Source organism: Corvus kubaryi, unplaced genomic scaffold (assembly GCF_017639235.1).
Source record: "Corvus kubaryi isolate FWS band 111438036 unplaced genomic scaffold, C.kubaryi_AGA036_p1.0 37385, whole genome shotgun sequence".
In the NCBI taxonomy this organism is placed as follows: Eukaryota; Metazoa; Chordata; class Aves; order Passeriformes; family Corvidae; genus Corvus; species Corvus kubaryi.
In genome coordinates, this window is record NW_024581127.1 from 9,254,799 (window position 1) to 9,278,722 (window position 23,924).

General features: G+C 37.6%; 1 protein-coding gene across 8 annotated transcripts in view; it reads left to right on the plus strand.

Moving 5' to 3' along the window:
• RALYL (RALY RNA binding protein like) overlaps nucleotides 1-23,924 on the plus strand; it is a 389,851-nt gene that overhangs the window by 328,110 nt on the left and 37,817 nt on the right. For 6 of the 8 annotated variants that reach the window (XM_042035768.1, XM_042035769.1, XM_042035770.1 and 3 more), the window contains 2 exons: nucleotides 3,565-3,597; nucleotides 23,757-23,804. In XM_042035768.1, coding sequence (XP_041891702.1) covers nucleotides 3,565-3,597; nucleotides 23,757-23,804 — 81 coding nt within the window. The remainder of the gene's footprint in view (nucleotides 1-3,564; nucleotides 3,598-23,756; nucleotides 23,805-23,924) is intronic. The other 2 variants (XM_042035767.1, XM_042035772.1) reach the window with 1 other exon arrangement.

Genomic DNA, 23,924 nt, shown 5'->3' on the forward strand with positions numbered 1-23,924 from the left:
ATTCATTAACACAATACTGAAGTCCAAAATGCTTTTCAGTTGTCCTGACTTTCCTATCTGGCTTGAATAAAAATGCTTCCAATCCCCTTGAAAACTGCAGTCACTATTCATGCTTTCTATAGTCAAACAGAAAATGTGTGATGTCAGCAACACACTCAGCTAATCCTCCTTGAGAATTCTGATATGAAGGTTGTAACACAAAATGATGACTCATCTTAAAAAATGTTGGTTCCTGACCCCTTTCTCTGATGCAGGGCAGACAGTTTTGTTTTTTCAACAAGTCAGAATAAGAACTCTAACAAATTCCTTAAATTCTATGTGTTTTTCCTACTAAGTGCTTAAAGATGAAATTATGTGACCACCACAAGGAAGAATATATTGATTCATAATTAATAAACTTGGAGAATCCTTGGTTAAAATCGATTTGCTTGTGTACTGCGTTGATATTGTTATTGTTACTCACTTTGTCCTGTAAACAGTTTTGGGAAGGAGAGGAGAGGATTCTTTAACAAGTAATTATAAAGATTTATGTATTTTGGGTCAGGCCTCAAATGCAGAAGTCTTGCCTGTAATCTTAATAGAACAATTATGCCAGTAAAGTAGAATTTACTTTGGGATATTCCTGTCATTGCATGATTTGTTTACAAGTCAAAGAGAAATTCACACGCCCTTAGTCTAGTCACGTTTCCCTGTCTGTTTGTCTGCAAACCTTGAAAATTTGTCCATCTGGATGTTCAGTCCATGTCAAAGATGGAATTTAGATAATTGCCATTTATATAAGCAAACTTAGCACCAAAGAAAATAATAAAATGCACAATTGGGTTAATCAGACCTTGTAAAGTGTCTCTCCAAGACAGGTTGCAAGGGGAATAACACTAAATGGGAAATCTGTGGGATCCTTATTTTAAACACCTTGTGACAGTACTGTAGCATATCAATGGGTAGTAATCAATTGCCTATGCCTGTTTACAGTGACTGGTTTTAATTGAGCAACTTACATAGTGTAAAAACTCTTTTTCCTCCTGCAAAACTTATCTATTATATGTAGGTAAGGGAGTCAGACCTTTTAGAAAATCTTAGCTCAGAATCAAAGGGAAGCACTACCTCAATCTGCCATGTCCCAGTCGTGCCACTGATTAGCTTCCCTCCCACCTATTCAAACTGATGTACTGCCTTGGCATATTGACAAATTGATCTTTTCTGATGAGAAAACCATTTCAGGAAAGAAAGAAAAAATCTCAATCTCTCCTGCTTCACTACCATTCCTACATAATTAAAACACGATTGCCTTTGTTTACTGTCCAACTTAGCAACTTTCTTGCACACTCAATGTATTTTTGCAAAGAAGACAGTTTCCATTTTAAGATTTTTCCTGGATGTTATGAGAGCCCTTCTCTAAACTTATCAGGATTACTCTTTTTGCAACATCATATTTAATTATGCAAGAATTCCTCAAAAGCATGGAAAATTCAGCATATGTTAGGTTGAACAGAGAGGTAAAAATCCTTTTGTATTGATAAATGTCACTAGTAAAGATGATATAGGATGTTATTTCATATTGTGTTGTGGTTTTAAACCTTTATAATAATTTGCCATATACTGAATTACCAGATAAAAGGCCAAGAGATAATTGTGTTCCTTCACTATGAGGAACACTTGTACTAATTAAAAGTAATGCAACAAATTATCTAAAACCATTTAGTCAAATATAGAGAGAGGTCAAACCTAGGGCAGCACTATTTAAATCAAATTGAATTCCAGCTTGAGAATGGACTGCAAATAGATTTTTAATTGCAGTATTTTCCACAGGGCATTCTATCACACACTTTTTGTTTTCAAATAAAATCCACCAGAATGTCCTCCATCAAGATAGTGCCAGGTCTCTCTTGATCACAAAACTTCTGTATTATGAAGTATGTAAGTATGTTCTGGGACTTTCATTCTTTGCTCATCTTGCTTATAGTGAATCTCTCCAGCCAAACACGGAGTGCTTCCCCTGACTTACTCATTTCATTAGGCAGAAAACAAAAGAGTAACATTAGTGCACAGAACCTGCAGGAGAAGGATGAAACACCCCCATGAAGGGCCCTGTCATTTTACTGCTCTCTGGCAGCTCTGCCTAAGCACAGAGAATGGCAAGCTCAGATTTTCTTGGGACTGCCCTGGATAAGCATCCCCCTGACCACAAGGACATGCAGCTTTGGGCTTCTACTGTGCTTCCAGGTATATGCAAAGCCATCAGTGTTTCCTCTTCTATTCTTCTAGTTGCGTGTGGATTTCAACCCCAGAAAGAAATGGAATGGTGAGCTATAGTCATTAGGACAACAGAAAAGGGACTGTGTTTTCAATACATTTTGGATTTTAGATGGTGGTAACAACTAAACTGGTCTATTGGTTTGTGAGTTTTTGCACAAAACTTTTGCTGAATGAATAATAACTATAACAGTACTCATTTTTTTTACAAAGAGGACTTTCTTGTCTTAAAACATTTATTATTTACTGTACTTTATTTTACAATTGATTATAATTGTTTAAAATTAATTACATTTCAAGTATTTCTTTGTGGGACTAAATTGGCTTCAGACTCATAAATGAAATGTTCAGTTCCACACATGATACACTTTGCTGCATTAGAAACACTTTTTTTAAAGGCTACAAAGAGATATTAATGACCAGGGTATTTATTTGCTGCTCTTCCTAACACAATATGCTCAGTGGGAAACATCACAACGGAACATTTTTGCATGTCATGTAACCACTCAAAATTAGTCAGCTGTAAACTTTAAACACATTTATAAAGGATCCTAAAAACACATACTAATTATCCTGTAAACTCACTGAAGCTAGAACACACTAAAAAAATAAGGGCAGCCTGTTGCAGATACCAGAGCAGAAACACTGCCTGGTAACATCGATGAGGACTCTTATATCTATCCTGGCTGGATGGAAACTACCAGTAGAAGAGGCTCCTGCCAGTGTGCAGGTGCTGCATCTCCTCACAGCGACAGCAGCAACAGCAGGGAGTGGGAGAGCACTTTTAACCACTGGGTTTAGAACTGGGCATGATTCTGGATCTGACACCCAGATCCAGCACAAGGCCAGTTCTGGCAAATGGGACAGAAGTTCTCATAATGGTGAAGTGATCATGTCATATGAGCATAGGATGCTGGAAACCAACAAAAAAAAAATAAAAAGAAGTGCGTGTTTAAAGTTTAATCCTGAACATCAAGAATAAAAAAAAAAAGGCAACAAAAAGAACAAAGTATTTCTTGTTCACTCTAGCCATTCTATGCAAATATCTACACAAATCATCTGAATCTGTGAAATATAAAGGGCCTAGATGTGCTGCTTTGTAAGTACTTGATTTCTAGACCAAATTTCATTAGGTAAATAGGATTTTCTCAGAGTTAAGCTCATAGTAAAATGAATCATGCCCTTCTATTCATGTTAAATTGTGCCATTAAATAAACTTGATACTGAGAATGGCTGTTTTAAATTCATTGTATAATTGTTCTTAAACACAATAAATACATATGTTTAAAACTTTTGTTATTCATTTGACAGACTTGAATCAAAGGAGCCTTTCCTGTCTGTTGGGTAAGTAGGAATATGTATATTTTCATGGATATTTATATATTCAACAACCATACAGTATAATTTACGAGATTATGTTGAGCATAAACATCCTGTTTCAACATTATGGTTATTTACTATACTTAAGCTTAGAAAACGTAGGTTTTAGATAATAAAGTCAGCAGTCATGGATATTTTCCTTCCCAGAAAGATACTAAGAAGTATGTTTTGCTCTTATTGACTAAACAAAGCTTATACTAAAATACAGGTAGGAGTTAAATGTTGCATTAAAAGGTAGATGGTTTATTAATTTATTTTCACTGACATTATTCAGAAAATGTTCTACATATCATCTATGCCACTTGTCTAAACCATGAAAAAATAATTGATAGAGATTTAAAAAAAAATATAATGTTTCAATAGCAGAAATAAAATCAAATTTATGAAGTAGAAAAAAAAATCACATTTTTAGCCTAATTATAGAACACTGTACTGATTTGCATATTTCAGCCATTGCCTTCATAGTGCCACAGCCACTTTAACAGTTCTCTATATTAAAATGATAACTCATCATTCTAAAAAAAATTATTTTTAAATGGGCCATATTCTAAAAAAGTACCATTCTTTTATAAAATGTAGGCTAATATATGTATTAGTGGTAATTATCTATATTTTACTTCTGAGTCTGAATTTCATTTTTCATGCACTGTTTTCCTTTCAGCTTCTTTCTTTAAAACTTTCCAAAAACTTTCTCCTTCCCTGTTTTCCTTCAGAACTGTATCTTTTTATGTTTTATCTTTTCACTCTCATTTTCCTTTTTTCACACCATACTTTGTGCTATCAAGAATATAAACTGCAGACAAAAGGTCCCATACAGAATATCCATTTAAGGGTTAGTTCTACCATGTAATTATCAGTAACTTCCAAACTGTTGTATGAACTGCAGAACTAAAAGTCAACTTCAAATTCTGAAGTGTGAGTTAAAGTTAACATGCAAGAAAGCATGTAAATTATGATCAAAAGAACTCAACAAGTTAGCATAAACAGGACTGAAATATGTCTTGCTTTCTGTAGCATAAAGAAACTCTGGGTTGTTTGAGTACATTTTTAATTAATTGCTTGCTGTTTCTACTTTCTACCAACTCAAAATTATAGGAAAATAATTGGAGGGTGTGTGGCTCTTGGTTTGCATGCTTTGAAATGTCCAAATTCATTACCAAATTCAATCTCTTCTGTTAATAACTTTCATTACTCCAATTTGTAATTTGTCCTATTGAGCTGGTTTTTTTGGGGCCTTCACTCTCATAATGAAGTGATTACCTGAGAATCTCAATTTTAAGATTAAAAAAAGAAGTAGCATGCCATTGTGGTTGAGGAGCAAAGTTGAAAGTATAAAAATCCAGGAAGCAAATAAAAAGGACAATATTAGGGGTTATATTATTTGCCATGAAATAGTAAATCCTATTTCTGTAGTTCTTATCATGATCTTAAGAACCATGCTGGCAATTTTAACATATTTGGGGATGTCTGCCTACAAGGAAGTATTGTGGTTAGGGTTTGGGTTTGTTTCCATATGAGCAGATTGGTGTCAATACACATTACATCCACATAGTTATTGTACGTGACTTTGTCACTAAAACTGGTTCCTCTTGGGAATTCTAATCTGCACAAATTGACTTAGCTTTTTTCCAGAACCTTTCAGAAATTTTCCTGTAATGGACTTGAATTCTTTTATGCAACTTCATAACAATAGAGATAGACAAAACCTCCAAAATTGTTCCCTGTGCGCTACTTTTGCCTTTTACTTCTGTATTTTGTCCACCCCCAAGGAGGGCATCAGAGGGTTAGACCACCATGTTCTGAAGAGGGGCCCAAGCCAGCATCCACCTCCTTGGTACTATATCAAAGAGATGTTTCTCCTAGTCCCACAAAAACTGGGGAGTTCTTTTACAGAGAATGTGCCAGGACCTGTATCTAAAGTTTTAACCCAGACAGCTGCATCCACCAGGCTTTTAAAATACAGTAATGTTTGCAGAAGAAATGCTGACTTAACCACAATTAAACTAACACATGGGTGCCCTTAATGGCTCTTGCAGCCAGAGTTGGTCAAAACACCAATTTAAATTACTTTTGGCTGCCTACAGATGGCTTGATCCTGCACACCAGCCTCACATTCATCTATCTTCTGTAACAGATTTGTTTCCACATTTTCATTATACTGCCTGCAGGACCTAATTAAGCTTTTTCATTTTCCTGTGCCTAAGCATATGACTTCTTGGTGCTTTTCCATTGCTAATTGTTTTGGGAACATGAAGTGTGGCAACATAAGACCTCAAGACTGCCACAGGTTGTTGAGATCTGCATGTATATGCAAGGCTGCAATCTTCCCATAAGAGATCCCACAAAGGAAAATTGGTTAATAAAATGTTGCATTCTGCCCCACTCTCAGAAAGCAGCCAGAGAGGAGCAGACCTCTTGCTGTTGTAGTTTATGTCTCGAGTGCAGGGAGAGAACAGCTCCTGTACTCCTTTGGTAAAGGCAATTCCATTTATCCTTCTTTCTATGCAAAATACATAGCAGAGAAGAAAAATCCACTCTCCTTTATTCCCTGTGCAAGACAAGAGCGTAATTTGGCACTGAAGTGATAGTAACATCTTTAACAAAAGTCTCTAATGGTATCATTCAGGAGCAAAAATTCATCAAGTATACAGTCTATTCAGATAAGAGTATCTGAATGCAGTATTATAATTTTGGGCTAAAGTACAAAGTTGAATTTGAGATTTGTGTTGTCTTCCTTTTCCTCTTAGAAGTGAAGATAAAATCCTTAGGGAAGGCTGAGATATTTGTTAGTGCTGAATGCTGAGTGATAGCAGTAAGGGCACAGGATGCTTCTCTCCAGAAACGTTACTTCCACACTTTTTGGGGTTTGTTCATATTCAGCCTAAGCAAGACCAAGAGGTATCTGGACTTTCTTTCCTCTTCAGGTTATACAGTATTTATGTTCATGTAGGTTTAGTATAAAAAAGGAGTCATGCAAATGCTCAGAGAGCCTGGAAGGGTTTAATATCAAAGGCAAGAGTTTTGGTAAAAATCCACCACTGAAAATGCATCAAATTAACTTCATGCAGAAAAGTTTGAAAGATTCAGACTTAAAAGACAAGGCAAGTCAAGAGTCTTGATAAAAAGACATGGATACGGCAAAATGGTCACTGCAAAAAGAACAACTAAGTGTCAGCTCATATTAAGTTCGTCCTGCTTTGTGCAAAGGATGTATAATATTTTAAAAGCAATATATATTTAAAATACCAACAGCTTTTAATTACCCACATCAGCTCTCCATATTTGGCAATTTCATAATAGTAATGATACATAATTATCACCTCAACAAAACAGTTATCATTCTCTCTAGATAATTGCATTGGTTATCCAATTATTAACCACCAGCTATTTCTTGGCAGCTGATTTATCACAGCTATCTGCATGTAAAAGTTTAGCACTTGATAAATTTCAGATAATAATGCATGCAGATTTGTAATTGGTCATTGGTCTGAGCCTGAAAATTAAAATCTCATTTGTAACACATAGAAAATGCAACATCTTTTAAGCCTTGTAATAGTATTATATAGTGAATAGACACCATAATTATTTTATAACTCTGTTGCACTGTAGAAATTATTTGAATTAATTATTTTTGGTATCTAACTATAATTACATGTAACTTCCATAATAACATGTGATCAACATAACTTCAACACATGCAGTGGCAGAAAATGCTGTCACGGCAGCTAGTAAGTTTGTCAAATGTGTAAAAATATTTGTCTTCTCTGTTAGATGTCATTTAATAACACGTCCCATATTGTTGAACACAGAAGAGACAGGGAGAGTGAAAGAGAAACAACTGATTTTTTCTGAGTCTAGTGAAAAGAGATTCATTTACTGCCAGCTGCAGAGAATGGGATTATTTCTGGATAAGCAGGCAATAGCTCTTCAGTGAGATGGTCTTTGAAAATGCATGTGTTATATACATCTGGTTATCAGCTGAGATTCAATCGTCTGATTTTTCAATCTTTTTTTTATTATTGATTGTTTGCTATAAGCAGTATAAATTTAGGTGGAAAGCCCAGAGAGAAACATAAGTGAAAATTAATGCACTGTATGTATTTATTTAATGATGAATAGTTGTCTGTCATGGAAGAAAGAAGAGAGATACAAGTAAAATTGGCTCTAGTTAATGCATTTTTTTACATTCTTAGTGAAAACACTAGAGGTCTGTATGAACTACTACTTTCCTCACCAAGGTTCCCTTTATAGAAAGTATTTGACACTAGAAAATACTGAAAAGCCATACTTTTTCCAAATAACATCTTAATCACAGTAACTTTCAAACATAGGTACTTCTACAAGACAGAGTAAATTTGGTGGACTCAGATTCTTGGAAGCACTTGGAAATGTTTCTAAAATACAAAAAGTAAAATACGTTAATTTTCTTCCAGAAGAGTAGTTCTAAGATACATCAAATAACTTGAATTTGTCGCTCACATTTCTTCCTCTTGCTTAGCAGATTTTCTTTCCTGCAAGCCATGTTGCAAATCTATTGGAAATTCCGCTCTCATACATTGGTTTGAGGGATCCCATTCTGCAGAAGTGAGATAGTTTAAATAAAAGCCTAGTCCTTGCAGGGTCTGTAAGGATAATACACAGTCCACTTCCAAAATATGGCAGTTGTTTCAATTCACGGTCAGTTTTTGTGGGGGTTTGGTTTGTTGTTGATTTTTTAATGGACAATAGGTTGTAAGGCACGAAACAGAATGTGGCCAGAGAGCATCTTCTGTAACAAATTCCATTAGTCTTTTTCTTCATCCTGTTTATCAGGTAGCACCAGCAGAAGGAGCAAACACTGTTCCTACCCAGCGTCTGAAAAGAGAGAGAGCTAAAAAATTATTTCCCTTCAGCAGAGGAAAAATACAAAAAGAGGAGATAATAGACTCATTTTGCTCTGTTATTATGACACCAATAAAACTACCAACCAGAACATAATCTTGTAACTCTCATTCATATTCAGGTCAGGTATTCAGGAGCTGTTTTCATGAAAAGCACAGGAGGACTGAACACACTTGATAATTATTTAAACTCATTGTTTAGACCTCGGCAGTAATTTCTTATGCTTAAAACCACTCGGGCTCTCTGACATAGGCAGGGAGTAGCAGATCTTCTGCTTTTGCAGAGAATACCCTTTAAAACAACAAACTCTTTGATTACCTGTGAGGTTTAGCCTGGAGGCAAGAGGCACATGTCAGGGTTCCACAAAGGCTCTTTACTGGGTGAGGCTTTCAGGATAGTCACAGAGAGACAGGAGGGATTTGGGGGATGACAGCACATATGGATACCTGTGGAAGACACTGAGAATCTATACTATTTATTTTCAGGTAGTATTACTGACATACTTCTCTTCCAATTTTCCAAAACCTGCAAGGCTTAAGCTTTTCTATAATTGCCTACTTACCATTGTTTTAAGACTCTGAAACAGGCATGAATACAGCTATTTTATAAATTCATAATTTTTTTTTTTTTGCTTGAAGCTCTCTCACAAGAAATGGTTACAAAGCCACAGAATTCATAATTTTGGTCCATTGCCGTGACTGAATTTTTCAGTGGCTTTGTGACATTACTCAATATTTAAAGATCCTAGATTATATACTTTTTCTACTGATCTGCAATCTAAATCTAATTATTTTATGGTTTTCCAATTTGCCTGATTTTTTCATTCTACGTCACTTCCACTTTCACACATAGAACAATATGTATATATATTACATAGAAAACAGACTAATGAATTCAGCCAAAAAATGTTATTTTCCTAATTCCTGGTTCCTAAATTAACTTTCATTTGCAACAAACTCAACAGATATTCACCTTAAAAAATTCTTTTTTCCCTCTCTGACCTTAATAATATCAGTAAAAATTTACTTCATTATTGGGAAAGGCAAGAACATGAGATCACTCTTTTTCTCTTCTGGTTATTCTATTTCCCTTTCCCTTTTTTTTACTGTCTATTATTTCTGTCTTCCTTTTCACTAGCAATTCTAGAAAAACAATACATATCCATATAATTTATGTGTTGGTTTAATTATGAACAATTTCTCAGCACTGAATATTTGTACACTCACCTATGTACAAGATAGTCGGAGGTTTTCTAGAGGAGGGTAAAAATTATGTGCAAGAGAAAGTTTCTGAAGGAAATTTAGGAGGCTGAAATATTCAGGGATCGTAGGAATGAAAAGAAATCTGGGAACATAAGAATAGAGAGGAAAGTTGAGGGAAAAGGACAACACAAAACAAAAAGGGAGATATTTTCTTACAATGAAGATGGAGGGAGGAGGAAGGACAATATCTGCTGGGCATGTACCCTCACTGTGAAACAAAACAGTTTACATCAAATTAGCTTGTTTTTTCCCAAGCAGTGACTAACCCATGTGTTATAGAAAATAGTGTTTGAAAAGGTCTATGTTAGCAGTATTCCTATTTCCTGTTTCTGACGTATCAGCATAACATCTTGCCCCAGCAGTCTATATGGGCTTCTGTGAATATTCAGTACGAATGAGCTTACTGTGGCAGTCTTGTGCATAGATATCATGAAACCTAGCTCCCCACTCACAACACATCTGAAAATTGAGACAGTTTTTCATCCTTCTTATGTTGCATATGGAAGACTTCATTTATTTTCACAAGTTTCCAGATCATTACAAAGAAGTTTTATTTCAATATCTTCCCCTTGATAGATATAATGGAAGATATAATAATTCTGAAGTTTTATATTTTGAGTTTCAAATTCCCTATAATGCTGTGCAAATCAGGCAGCCTGTGTCTGCCCTTTGGTCTTCTGCCTGTGTTTCTCTAACTACTTTTGTACAATAGTAACAATTGAAACTCTTCTTAACATTAAGTTCTTAGCATGCTAGGCCTTAAACAAATATTCAGAGGGGATCTGATGGCTAATCCCTCTGATTCCGTGCTTGAAATCAGTTTGATCTTGTCCACCAGAAACTGAAATTTGAGACTGATCCCTCTAACCTACCGTCTTACTTGCACTTGAGCTACAAGAGAAAGGTATGCTTAAAAGACTAAACCCCAGAAAGACAGCCAGTACTGCTATGTGAGCTTTTACTTGACAGTCCACTTCCCACCCTTCTGCAGAAATACAATTGGCAGCTCCTTGATAAAGACACTTCTTTTGGAGTTCGATCTGTTCAACTGTGATCATAGCAATCAGTCAGTGGACTTGCTTCAAAAGTTATTGCTCCACACCAGTCTGTGTGGCTTTCTACACTGTAAAATTAGGAAAAAGAGAGGAGGCAGTGCAGAAAGAGGCACGTCAGAAAGAAACGTTGCTTATGAAGAGAAAATTGGAAGTTTCCTATGTCTCTCTCATGTTTGTTAAAGATTTTTTAAAAGATAATGAGCTACAGGCTAGGAGTTATTGTCTTTAGTGTTGCTCTGTTAAAAGCCTTGTGTGTGATACTAAGGAACAACTACTCACATCTTGCTTTGCTGGATCATTCAGCTGTGAATTAACATACCATGGTATAACCCTAATTTGAAATTAATAATAACCTAAATTGAAATGAAACCCTAATATCAGTATGTCCTGATATTAGGCAAGCTTTCAATTAGTAAAATTAATCGTATCATAGATTGTTTCCTACAAATTTAGCTTGGTCTGAGATTTGCCCTTGTTAACAAATCACTTTCCAACTACATTGGTATAATGCCTTTATGCAACATTATTTGAAAAGAAGCATGACTGTGTCAAAGATATTTATGATCATATTCAATAGTCTCTGTTTGGCCCAAACTGATGTTAATTTCAAGGGTCTTGATTTTGGCTGTTTTGGTTTCATGTTCTTTGGGGGATATTTTTGCTTAGTTCTAATTATGAACTGCAGTTCAAAAGCACTATGTAGGTACTCATTGAGTTCAGAGATTTTTTTTATCTCAGGTTCAGGCCAGATTCTTATAAGTCTCACCATTCTTCAAGCCAAAGTGCAACTTTTTCAACATCAGCCATACACACTCTACATGTACGCACAGGTGTAACAGGTTATAACAACTGTGCTGCTGATGTAGCTCAAAAAAAATGGGAATTAGGTCAAATTCTGCTTTGCCAATAGTAGAATAAGAGTTTGATTGCTAACAGTTTGATTGCTGTCCTTGAAATTCTTTCATTTCTAAAGTCTTCAGCTTTGGTTCTGAAATCATTTAAGGATCAGTTTTGCTCAATAAAATTAAATCTTTCACAACGTATTAGAGCATAATTAAAAGTTGGAGAATAAGCCTTAAATGTGAAGTAGAAATAACAGAGTGAATCTGTCATGCATGACCAGCAACTGACAGTTGACATTGTTATGGTAGTGACTCTGTTGCTCATGTGAAAGCATTTGTTTAATTTGAAAAGTATAAATGGATTTCCAACAAATATAGAGGGTTTTTTTTCTTTTCAGTTGCCTCTAATCCTGTGTACAAAAAGAAAAACCCCAGCAAAAACCAAATCCAAAACCAAACAAACTTTCTGAGCTCTCCACACTTGAATGTTGAATCCTGTAGCCTTTATTCTTAAGGGTAAGGATGGAAGGTTGAATCAGCTGCCATCCTGTAGCCAGCTACTTTTATCAAACATTTTGATAACTACACAGATAGACACCAGAAAGTAGTTGTAAGTCCCAACAGTTACAAATTTTTATAGGAGGACAGAATGGTTTGGGTTGGAATGGACCTTAAAGATCATCTATTTCCAACTAGGGTCACCCACTAGACCAGGTTGCTCAAAGCCCCATCCAATCTGGCCTTGAACACTTGCAGAGATGAAGCATCCACAACTTCTCCGGGCAACCAATTCCAGTGTCTTACCATCCTCACAGCAAATTTCCTAATATCTAATTTGAATCTAACCTCTTTCAGTTCAAAGCCACTCCCTTTTGTCCTATCATGTAGCAACATGCCTTTGTCAAAAGTCCCTCTCCAGCCTTCTTGTAGGCACCTTTAGGTACTGGAAGTGTACTCTGAGGTCTCCCCAGTGTCTTCTTCAGATTCAACAGCCCCAACTCTCTCATACTGTCCTCACAGGAGGGGTGCTCCAGCCCTGTGATCATCTTCATGGCCCTCCTCTGGACTTGCTCCAACAGGTCCACATCCTTCATTTGTTGGAAACAGCAGAACTGTGTTACAGTGGGGGTACTGTAACACTCATATATCAAACCAGGAGTCCCGTGGAAAGGATATATATATGGACAGACAGATTCTTGATAGCTGTTTCAGAGAGATGTTTATTTCTCCAGCCGCATGGCCGGGGCTCTGCCGAGGAACTGTTCCAGTCACGGGACCAAGGGTCCTTCTGCCCGCGCAGGGAACACAAACCAACCAATGGGAACGAGGCTGAGCAGGGGCAGGGAAACCCCGTGTCTGTGCCCTCAGGGCCCCTCTCCCAGAGCTACACGGCAGGGGAGGGACCCCAACACCTCACCCGTTTTATTTTAATAAAAGGAGAATGAAAACAACTGGATAAACATAACAAGAACAGTTTCAAAACAAAACAAGCCACCCTCCTGAGTCTTTGAATGTCCAAACAGATTCTGTGGAACATCTTAAGGCTGACAGAAGTGGGACAGGACTGTCCAAGCATGCTTTGTGGGGAAACTGATGCAGGAGAGGGTTTAATTTCTTCCCTCCCCCTTTTCATCCCCCACTCAGCATTGGAAAGGGATTTTTGGGGAAACAATTGGCAAAGGTATGATTTTGTGAGGGAAACCATGGATGAAAAAACAGATTGGGAATACACTGGGGGTAATAGGACATAGGGTAAAAGGGAAAGGTGGGATTAGGAAAGGGAGACTGTAGGGGGGGTTTGCAATGGAGATATTGTCTAAGATGACTACGATTTTTGGCATATCTACTGCCTTTTACAGGAACACCATCAGGCCCAGTGACCTCTGCTGCTTGTAACCCTTTTCTACCTTGTATAATTTTGAATTCCACCACCTCTCCGTCTCCCAAGCTTGGGATGCATTTTTCAGGGTTATTCTTTTTAATAGCAGTTCTATGCACGAATATGTCTTGCTGGTTGTCACACCTTGTTATAAAACCATAATTTTGCTTAACATTATACCATTTTACTATCCCTAAGATCTTAACTACTATGATCTTTTCCTTTTTCCGAGTGGCTGCTGTTTTCTGTCTCGCTGCGTCTTTGCTCTCTCCTTCGGTCGCTCCCGTGTTGGAATTGTCGGGGCTGCTGGTGCCTGCGCGCTCTTCCCGGGGTTGCGTTCGGGGCTGCACGGGCCGGGTCGGGCCGCGCCGCTCAGTTCTCCATGCGTCGCCTCCTCTGGTTGCAGCTTCGCTGCCGCTGCCAGGCACTGCACCCACATCTCGGCCGGGCCCCCGAGCGACGACACCCCGCGCTCTGCTCCAGCGCGTGTCTCGGCTGGGCGCGGCTCCGTTCCACCGCCGCTGCCGCCAGCCACCGCCCGCACGCCGCCCCCTCAGTCGGGCGTTCATGGGGCTCGCTCCACCACGCGCTGCGCGGGGCCGGGCGGGCACTGCCGGGTCCCGCCGCTCCCGCCGCGCCTCGCTCCGCCACCGACACTGTGGCTCGCGTGGCTCCGCCCGCGCACGGGAACTGCCTCGCTGCTGCTCGCAGAGCACTCGGTGCACGTGGCCTGGGCCGCACAGTCCCTGAGCCAGGCTTCCCTTCACCACGACACAGCTGACATTGCTCAACAGTCTCGGTAATTAAATAATATTCACGAAAATATTCTTCCATCAGCATGTATTTTGACTCAAATATTAACTGTGTCCAAATGGCCTTCCAAAACTCCTTGGTAAGAATTAAATCCCAAGAAACATAGAAAAAGTTCTTAAACAACCATGCCAGGAAGTGTTTCAGTTCTTTTTGAGCTTGAATCAAGCTAAAATTTACAAATCGTTGTTCAAGAATCATTTAAGTTTAAGATAAATGTCCATATGCGGCTCTGAGAGCCAAGAGTCTTCCCACGGTTCCTCCATAGTTTAGATATGGAATAGCAAAGCAAAACCAAGAAGAGGAATCCAAAGTTTCTAGGGTTTACTCACACAAATCAGTCACTTAGGGATCGGGGATCGTTCTGCTCACAATTCCCCACCATTTGTTACAGTGGGGATACTGCAACACGCATTTATCAAACCAGGAGTCCCGTGGAAAAGAAATATATATGACGGACAGGTTCTTGATAGCTGTTTCAGAGCTGTTTATTTCTCCACCCGCATGGCCAGAGCTCTGCTGAGGAACTGCTCAATCACTGGACCAAGGGTCCTTTGCCTGCACAGGGAAACACAAACCAACCAATGGGGAACGAGGCTGAGCAGGGGCAGGGAAACCCTGTGTCTCCCCCCCATCAGGGTCCCTCTCCCAGGGCTCCATGGCAGGGGGGAGGAGACCCCGACAGAACTGGATGCAGTACTCCACATGGGGTCCTATGAGAGCAGAATAGAGGGGGGAATCACCTCCCTCACCTGCTGGTCATGTGTTTTTTGATGAAGCCTAGAATACAGTTGGCTCTGTGGGCTTTGAATACACATTGCTGACTCATACAGAGTTTCTTTTCAACCAACATTCTGGATGCCTTTTGCCAGAAGCGCTTATTTACCAAAAAGTACCTACTAGATATGGCCTTGTTTATTTTCTTGCCATCTAAATCAAGGGACAGAAAGTAAAGGAACAACAAATAGTCAAAATGAAAAATTACCAGCTTTAAGACGGCATTTTTCACAGGAACTGTTCGTTCTGAACTGAACAGTAGCTATCTGAAAGTAGCTAACACCTTCACAGAAATTAGGATCAATATACGAAGGAGGAAAACTGAAACATTCTCAAATAATCTAATTCATACTGCAGATCTATCCTTTCTTGGTGTACAAATGGATAGAGGATGGAAATGGAAGCTACACCTTCTGAGACAGTGAAGTTATTGAAACAAAACTGGAGCTCCTTATTGTGGTTTATATAGCAGTATTGTGCCAAAATGTTCCCATTTCTTTAGGAGGGATGGAGGAACCTGAGAGTTATTGAATAAGGCTTTGCTTCCTCACAAAATGAATCTTTTCACTTATATACACACACATATTAATCATGGTTATACTTTAAATCTGGAATCAAGTATGATTTGGTTTCAAGCTGACCTTGTCTAGGTGTCAGTAGTTAGGTGCATTTCATATTCTGGATGATTCTTTATAGGCTATAAAACTGTCCTGCTGTGTAGAGCATTCACAGAAAAGTAAAATTCCAGCCATGTAATTATATAAGGATGAGTAATGGTAATGTGGTTTTGCTGGGAGAAGGCAAAAATCATGCAAGGGGAGTTCAGCAAGAAGGTAACAGAGTGGGAAGCAGGAGTCAGAGAGAGAGACCTTAACAGTGTTCATTCCTTCACTGCATCTTGTGGTTTGAGAAGAGATGCTGTAAGCAATTCTCAGCATTTTTTTGTTTTTCTTAAAACAAAAAAATGGTAGCTTTTTCTTTTTTGGTAGCTTAATTCAATAGACTATATAAAACTAATTTTAGTCTAAGGCGTGCCTGTATTGTTAACTTCTAATGAGCATTTCCCACAGTGGTAAACCACTTGAAACTTCCTTTAAATGTTTATTAGACATGATGCATAACAGTGCAAGCAGAGCCCTCATCTGTCAGGGACTGTGACCACATAATCCAGGGAAGAATATTACAGAAAATAGCAATAATGGAAGCATAAAGCTCCATGAGCCCTATTTTGTGCAAATCATAGAATCACAGAATGGTTTGGCTTGGAAGGGACCTTAAGGATTGTCTAGTTCCAATCTCCCCTGCCACAGGCAGGGGCAGCTTGGACTAGACCAGGTTGCTCAAGTATTAGTATTATGTAACAGGCAATAACAGTCATCTAATGAAATTTTCCCATCTGCTGAAAGCAAGTTGTCAAAATGTCAAACTCTGCAATTGTTCCTTGGAGCTTAAAACAGCAATATGAAGGAGTGTCCAGGAGAAGTACTGTAACCTCCAGCAAGTGCAAGGAAGAAGATAAAAGGAAGAAAAAATACATACTGAATCCCCCAAATTTTCTGTGGGTTGGCTCTTTTATTTTCTTTTTCTTTTAAGATATAGGAGCCAGAGTGGATCATTAGTTTACAATCAATTCTGCTACCAAAATATTTCAGAGAGTCTACAGCACGTGATTTAAAAAATGTGACTATTGTATTTTAAAGGAGTTTAGACACAGGAAAATCACGTACAACCTGAAACCAAAAATGTAACCTGGTTAAACTCTACATTGAATATGTTCCTCAAAAAATCTTCAATGAGGGAGAGAGAAAATGATCAATACCCCATATTGTTAGATTTCCTGACAGTGACCCAGGGAGTGGAGCAAGCCCTTAGAATCTGGAGGTAACCGTAAAGAAATATGCCAGGCAGAGTAAAGCAGGAGAGTATCCAGACTCTGCATGGAAGGCAGGAGCACAACTGAATGAGGAAACCTGAGAAAGATCCCACCCTACACAAAAAGGACATTCCTCAAGAGACAGGAACAGAACCTCAGTTCTCGAGTTGGCTGAGACAATAGAAAAGTAGGGAAAAGAAACCAGTATGAGGGTTCCCTAAGGGGAAAAAGGTCTCTTAGTCAGTGTCAAACAATGCTTCTTGTAAATTAGAAAAGATGTATAGAAATTTTTCAGCTAGGTGATTCATACTTGCCTCATACCTCCATGACAAGAAATCAGCAGCTCTTCCATATGTCCAACACTGTATAGGGAAACCACAATACCAGTATCATGACAAGCCACCAGTCCTTTTTGCCACGTTCTACTCTCAAGTGAGCCATCTGGGACAAAAATCCTTTCCCTTATGAGAATAAATATAATGAGAAAATCCAGACATATGTTTAAGAGAAATAAATATGATCCCTTGATTTCAACAGCTTTATTCTGGATTTACATTGACTTAATTCAGAGTGGTGACACTTGTATGTCTTTCTGTAAATCAAAAGGCATTTCCACCGATATTTTAGGAATTCCATTGGTTTGTGACTTTTTGTTCCCTTACGCAAAATAAATCTTGTTTTCTTCACAATGTATGCAGAAAGTGAATGAACACAAGGTCTTCCAAAGCACTGAAGTATTAGGAATATTTGTCAGAAATCATGGAAAGTGTAGTCAACATAGCATTGGTGTAGAGGATACACAGCCAGTTGTGTGATGCACAACTGCCATTTCCACTCATCTCTGACCAGACTGGAATTGAATCCAGTTCTGTGCTAGGTTATAGAAGAATCTCCTTATCAGACGCACTTCCCATGTCCATCTACCATGGAAATTATTGCACAGTGCGATAGGAGTACAAGAATGCTTTTTAGATTCACAGTATCTGGTGTCTTCATTTATATTGTAACTGCACTTGCAAAGCACACTTTTGGAAAAACAATCAGTATGTCTTGACTTTGCAAGCCGTACTCAGGACACTGAAAGTTCAGTCTCTTTCATGTCTCCATTTTGCTGCTTTAAACCGTGAGTTGCTCAATCCAAAATAATTAAATTACATCAGTAAACTTAATGTAAATAAGAACACAAATTTAATTTAAATCTTTTGACAGTTTGAAAAGTGGAGAGGAAAACATGTGATGCAATTTTCCAGATTTTTTTCTTTTACATGAACTCTGACATCGTCACATTGTACTTGATTAATCTTTTGTGAACCATGCTTTTGTGTTTCATTCAGTGCTTCTAAGACAGCTTTTCTAAAAAGTACATAAAGTTTCAGAGATCTGTTTTTGTAATCTTAAACAGTTAGTCTTTCAGCTTCAGTGCTACCACTGTGATTTTAATTTAATCTGCTGTTCAGTGCAATGCTGTGGAAACACTAAACCCATCACTACACCTGCCAATGACAGTCTGGTGGAGTTGTCAAACCAAGTCAAATGACACTCCTTCAATGTATACAATATTACTAACAAATTGGATAATCAATCACATGAGTATAGTTTGACAGTAGTACCTTGAATACACTGAATTTAAAACAGATTTTTAAGAGGCAGGACCCACTTCTCTTGTACTAAGGAAGAAAAAATACCATATGGACATTGTGAATTCCCCAGTCAGACTATAAAATTACAGGACACCTTGGGAAATGGTTAGGTCACTGGAAAACTTTCTCTTTGCCTTTCTATGAAATTTTCCCATGGGAAACATAAATAATTGGACATTACTTTAGATGACAGAAAAATAGTTTTGCAACAGGAGGAGAATGGTCAGGGAGATATTAAGTAGATTTACACAGGTATCTTTACATTAAAAAGCTACTATTTTGTTTCTAAGCAGCATCAGGATAACATCGTTAAGCATAGGCCGTACCTGCAGCCACAGTAAGTAGTTTTAATTAGGAGGAATTCTAATACTTAGCACTTAGCTGTACAGAAAATATGTTGGGGTTTAGTTCTGCCTGTATCACCGTTGTCTGTCTGGCTGCCATAAACAGCTCTGAAAACAGCTGATCCCCAGAACCTGAATATTGATCTCAATGTCTTTGTTCTTCTCTGCTTCACAAGCTTTGCCTAATCCTCTACAGGAATATGTCTTAGTGATTTAATTACCTGATTGTGTATATGCAACTTTGAATATTTGCCCAAGTTTTGCCTAAAATTCAGGTTGCACAGCAAGTTCAACAGTTTTCCCAACATACATTTCACTGGGATAAGAGTTCTTGGAAGAAAGATGAGAGTAGAGAAAGGACATATCTAGAGACAGAAAAAATAGAGCCTAATCATTTTGCAAATAAATTCTGCCTAGTGCCTGCAGAAAAATATGTTAATGGAAAATGGAGTACTGTAAGTCAGCTTGTTTATGTATACATGTCCTCCTTGGACAAAATGCACCTCCTCAGATTAAAATTGCAAAAAATTTTTCAGTTTTGCAGAAAAATATATCAGTTTACAGTATTACATTCCATGTTGCACATTTTGAAATTTAACTCCTTATTTTTTCCCCACTCAGGAAAAAATATATCTTGCTCTTATTAATTGAATAAATGTGCAGAATTGGAAAAAAAACCCAAAACCTTTATTAACTTATCATTACAAAATTACTATGCAATTTAATCCTTAATTGAAATATACAAATAGTAGGTTATGTTCAATTGATTGGTATTTTGGGATAAGTGATTGGGCATTTTGGTGTTAAGCTGTTCTTTTTAACTATACCTATTTGCCTTCATATATTCATTATGGAAATGAATGTAAAATACTTCTCTGCAATTACTTTTCCTCTTCTATCCCCCTCTTTTTTCCTGTAATGTCTAATATATTAGTTGAAGGAATCACTGAAAAAATTTGCCTTTTGACAGTAAGTCTGTCAGCAAAAAAGCAGACTCTGGAGAATATTCTCTCTCTCTGCAGAATATACAGCCTGAACTGCAAAACAGCAGTGTCCCTCCACCTCTATCAGCACTCTCATCCTTACCTAAAATTAAGTTGTCTTTAAAGTAAAGGTGGGATTCATCCCACCAATTTAATTCACGTCTGGGTGTGTAAGTAACCATCCACTGAAAATTGTCCTGAAATATCCACCATTTTTTTCAACAGCTTATGAAAGTAACTTCCATGTGATTGATTTTCTAGCAGGAAAACTTTCCATCTCTCGATGCTTATTCTCTAAATCATCTAGTTACCCTCACCGAATTCCTTTTTAACATCAGTTTAGACTGATTCTCTTTTGCACTCAACAGGAACAATTTCTAATACTCTTTTCACATGACATGAGAAATGATTTTACAAATGACTGGAATACCAGCTTCAACGATTAGGTTGATATGTGCTTCCCAAAAAGAGTTTGATTTAAGGAATACTGCTTTTGTGTTTAATATTTTTATTCAGGCCTGACAACAGACAAGCAACTGACAGTATAAATGGTGATAGCTTTGTCAATTAAATTAAGATACATTATGCCCGGTTTGTCAACATTTATGATTTAAATATATCTTTGTACCTGTGGAAAGAAGAGGAGATAGTAGCTAAGGCTGATTTACGTGCAAGACAAAATTCTTGTTGGCAGGAAAATAACACAAGGTATTTCTGCTCTGTCCTGCATTAACTTTCCTAAATGACCCCGCAGAAGTCAGTTTTATCACTAGTGTTTGGAACTACCTAAGTTAAAACAGGATGTGGTCATTAGTTTATGAACAACTTTTGTGGGCATTGCATACAGAATGCAAAAAGATTGCACAGTAGCAATATGTTTTCAACATCAGGTATATAAAGACATAATAACATCTGTAAGTTTATTGATAATACGCAGAAGCATAACACTGTATTTGCCTGATTGGCACATGCAACTGCTGACATGCATAGGAACTTTGATCACAGCTCTGAAAATATGGTCATGGGGGAATCCTTTATTCTTCAGGCAAACACAGTTTTAAAGATACATATAGTGTTAAATGAAACCAATAAAGACAGCTTGTACAAGATTGTCATTGTGATACTAAGTTAGAAAAAGGAACCATGACTTTTGCTCAGTAGAAGCACCCTTTACTGATGAGTTTTCTTTGCCTCATGTGAGACACACATAAAGCAGTGTCTTTTACTATCTACTACATTAATGTCAGCATCATGCACGCAGTTCTGTTGTTAATATTGTAGAGATGCCATGTGTTTGTGGGGAAGTAATCTGCCTGTTTACAGTGCCATTAGGAAACTGCTGACTCCACCAGTTCACAGGCTCATTTAAACCTTTCTCTGCTTCTGACCTGCTGAGTATTTGGTATTCAACACTGTATCAGTGATTTCCTGTGGCCACCATTACACAGGCTGTTGGGTTGCTAAGGAATAACTCTCCAGAGGTTAAGAGCCTTGCAGTCACCTCGATCTCAGTGCCAGTGATTACCTGTGCTAATTTTCTGCTTGGTGTTATACTGCAGCACTGACCAAATCTTACGTCTGTCCCTTGACATGCAGAAGTAGGAACAATTATGGCTGTGGATGGAGAGATGTACTGGTGTTTTCACACTACAATCTCTTCCACATATTACAGATGAAACATCATAATTCAACTTAAAATTTTCATACCCAGCGAGGGGCCAGAAGTCCTTATTCTGTCCTGTGAGCCAGAGCTGAGTTACTACAGGAAAGTATAGCCTTACTCTAACTGGTACCTGTGAAATATTCCTCACCCACTTCATGGTCTTCAACCTTGAAAAAGTGAATTTTTCTGGTCTTTATGCAAATTAAATTAATCTCAACTCCAGGTGAAAGGTTTCATGTGACACGGATTTTAAATTTAATATTTTTTCTTCAAATTATCTGTTATTTTCTACTTAAAAACACACATTGAATATTAAGTATGGGCTTACTGAAGCTATTAATCATTCAGCTAAATAAAACCACTAGGAAGCTGTGAATAGTTGTAAATAAAATAATAGCTTCGCTACCTGTTACGTCTTAGATCCATGCAGACTGGCATGAAAGACAAAATAAGAGCTGTCATATAGTTTAGAAAAAATTTGCTAGTTTCGCATTAAGATACAGAAACATGATCACTATACACAGTCTATTATTATTTAATGATATTTTGCATCCTCTGTCACACACAGCTTATCTGTTGCTGGGTTCTAGTCTCTCAGGGCTGTTTAATTTAGTAAGTGTTTCACATGAAATACATCTTAGGATTACTTTTCTCAAATAAATTGCAAAAAGGGCCACAGTTGTTTGCAATTCTCATGATCTTCAACTACAGTATTATGCAAGCAGACAGTACAACTTTCAACTGGACACTTGCATGTGAAAGAGATGTGGCAGAGATGGAAATTGTGCCCTGACCTTCTTTGCTAGAATTCTTGACACATTCTTCAAGTTATACACTAAAAACCCCATTTTGCTCAATGTTCAAGAGCAGAAATCATCCACAAGTTCATTCCCTGTGAAGACAAACTTCTTTAATATGTAGCTGGCCTTTAAGGTCCTTTCCAACCTAAATCACGCTATCATTCTCCAATCTCCCTTTTTTTCAGGGAAAGTTTTCTTCTGTGGCTTGTCCTTTCTACCTCTCTCATTTCAACCTTTTTCCTTTCTCATTTAAAGCTTCTCCTTTTGTGATACTTTCTTCATGCTTCTTACCTTTACTATTCATAATTGTCCTCATCAGGCCAGTGAAAAACTTAGATTTTTGTAACTATTTGTAAAATAGTTACAAAACTATTTGTAAAATAGTTACAAATTAGATTTTTGTAACTATTTGTAACTAATCTCTGTAACTAGGCAGAGTTATAAACCCTTGTGACTTTTCCATGCAGAGCCTTTATTGGCTCGTTGGTTTGTTGGTTTGGGGGTTTTTTTGGGGGGTGTATGAGATAGATAAGACTTCTTTGCTATTTCTTCAACACAAAAGTAGAAAGTTGCTAATGGAATGCAAAACCAGGAAGATCAGTCTGAGACTGACTTTGCTATTGACAGCTCAAAAATAGTTTTCTCCTGGACCTGTGCAATTTCACATGTGTTTGTTTCCCTTGATGGTATCTGTCCTTTCTCAGATTGGTCCATATATTCTTTCCTGAACCTGAGAGGCAATGCATCCCTGTAACACTTATTTAGCATTTATTTTCTTAACCTTTAACTTTGTCTCTTTTTGATGAAAATAATTTGGTGGACTCAAGCACCAGCAAGCAGTCCAACCCTTTTCATGTTTCTCTAAATCAAAGTAACTATCTTAGCTCACCTTCTCACTGATTTCCCACTCTTTCATGTATTTAACTGTCTTTCTACTCCACTGATGGTGCCATGTTAGACCAGAAAAGAAGAGGGTGTCAGTTTTGGAATGCTAACTTCATTTGATCACTCAGAGAATTACACTATAATGATCCTCTAATTACAGAGCTGTCTCGCTGTGTTAAATCCTTCCTGTATGTGCTGTCAGCTGTTTACACTGTTCTGCATGCCCCAGACTTCACATTTCCAAATATACAGTGATAGCTGACAATAGCATTGACAAACATAATTTACATTGTATGGTTGTATAAAATAAGTGGAAGGACTTTGAAGAAGGGGTTGAAATTTGAGAATAAGCCAATATTACCACAGTTTTAATCAGTGTGTATTTTCCTGTAAGCCAGTTCATTCTTGTTTTTCTGTGTTTTTCCACAGTGGTTATGTCTTTGATTATGATTACTACAGAGATGATTTCTACAATCGGTATGTGTGCTTATATTTTTGTACATCCTACATAATTTCTAATGTTTGTTTATAATAGAATCCCGTCCTTCGGTGTGCTAGTTTGAAAACAAACCAGTGGGAGGCACCAAGTCAGAATAA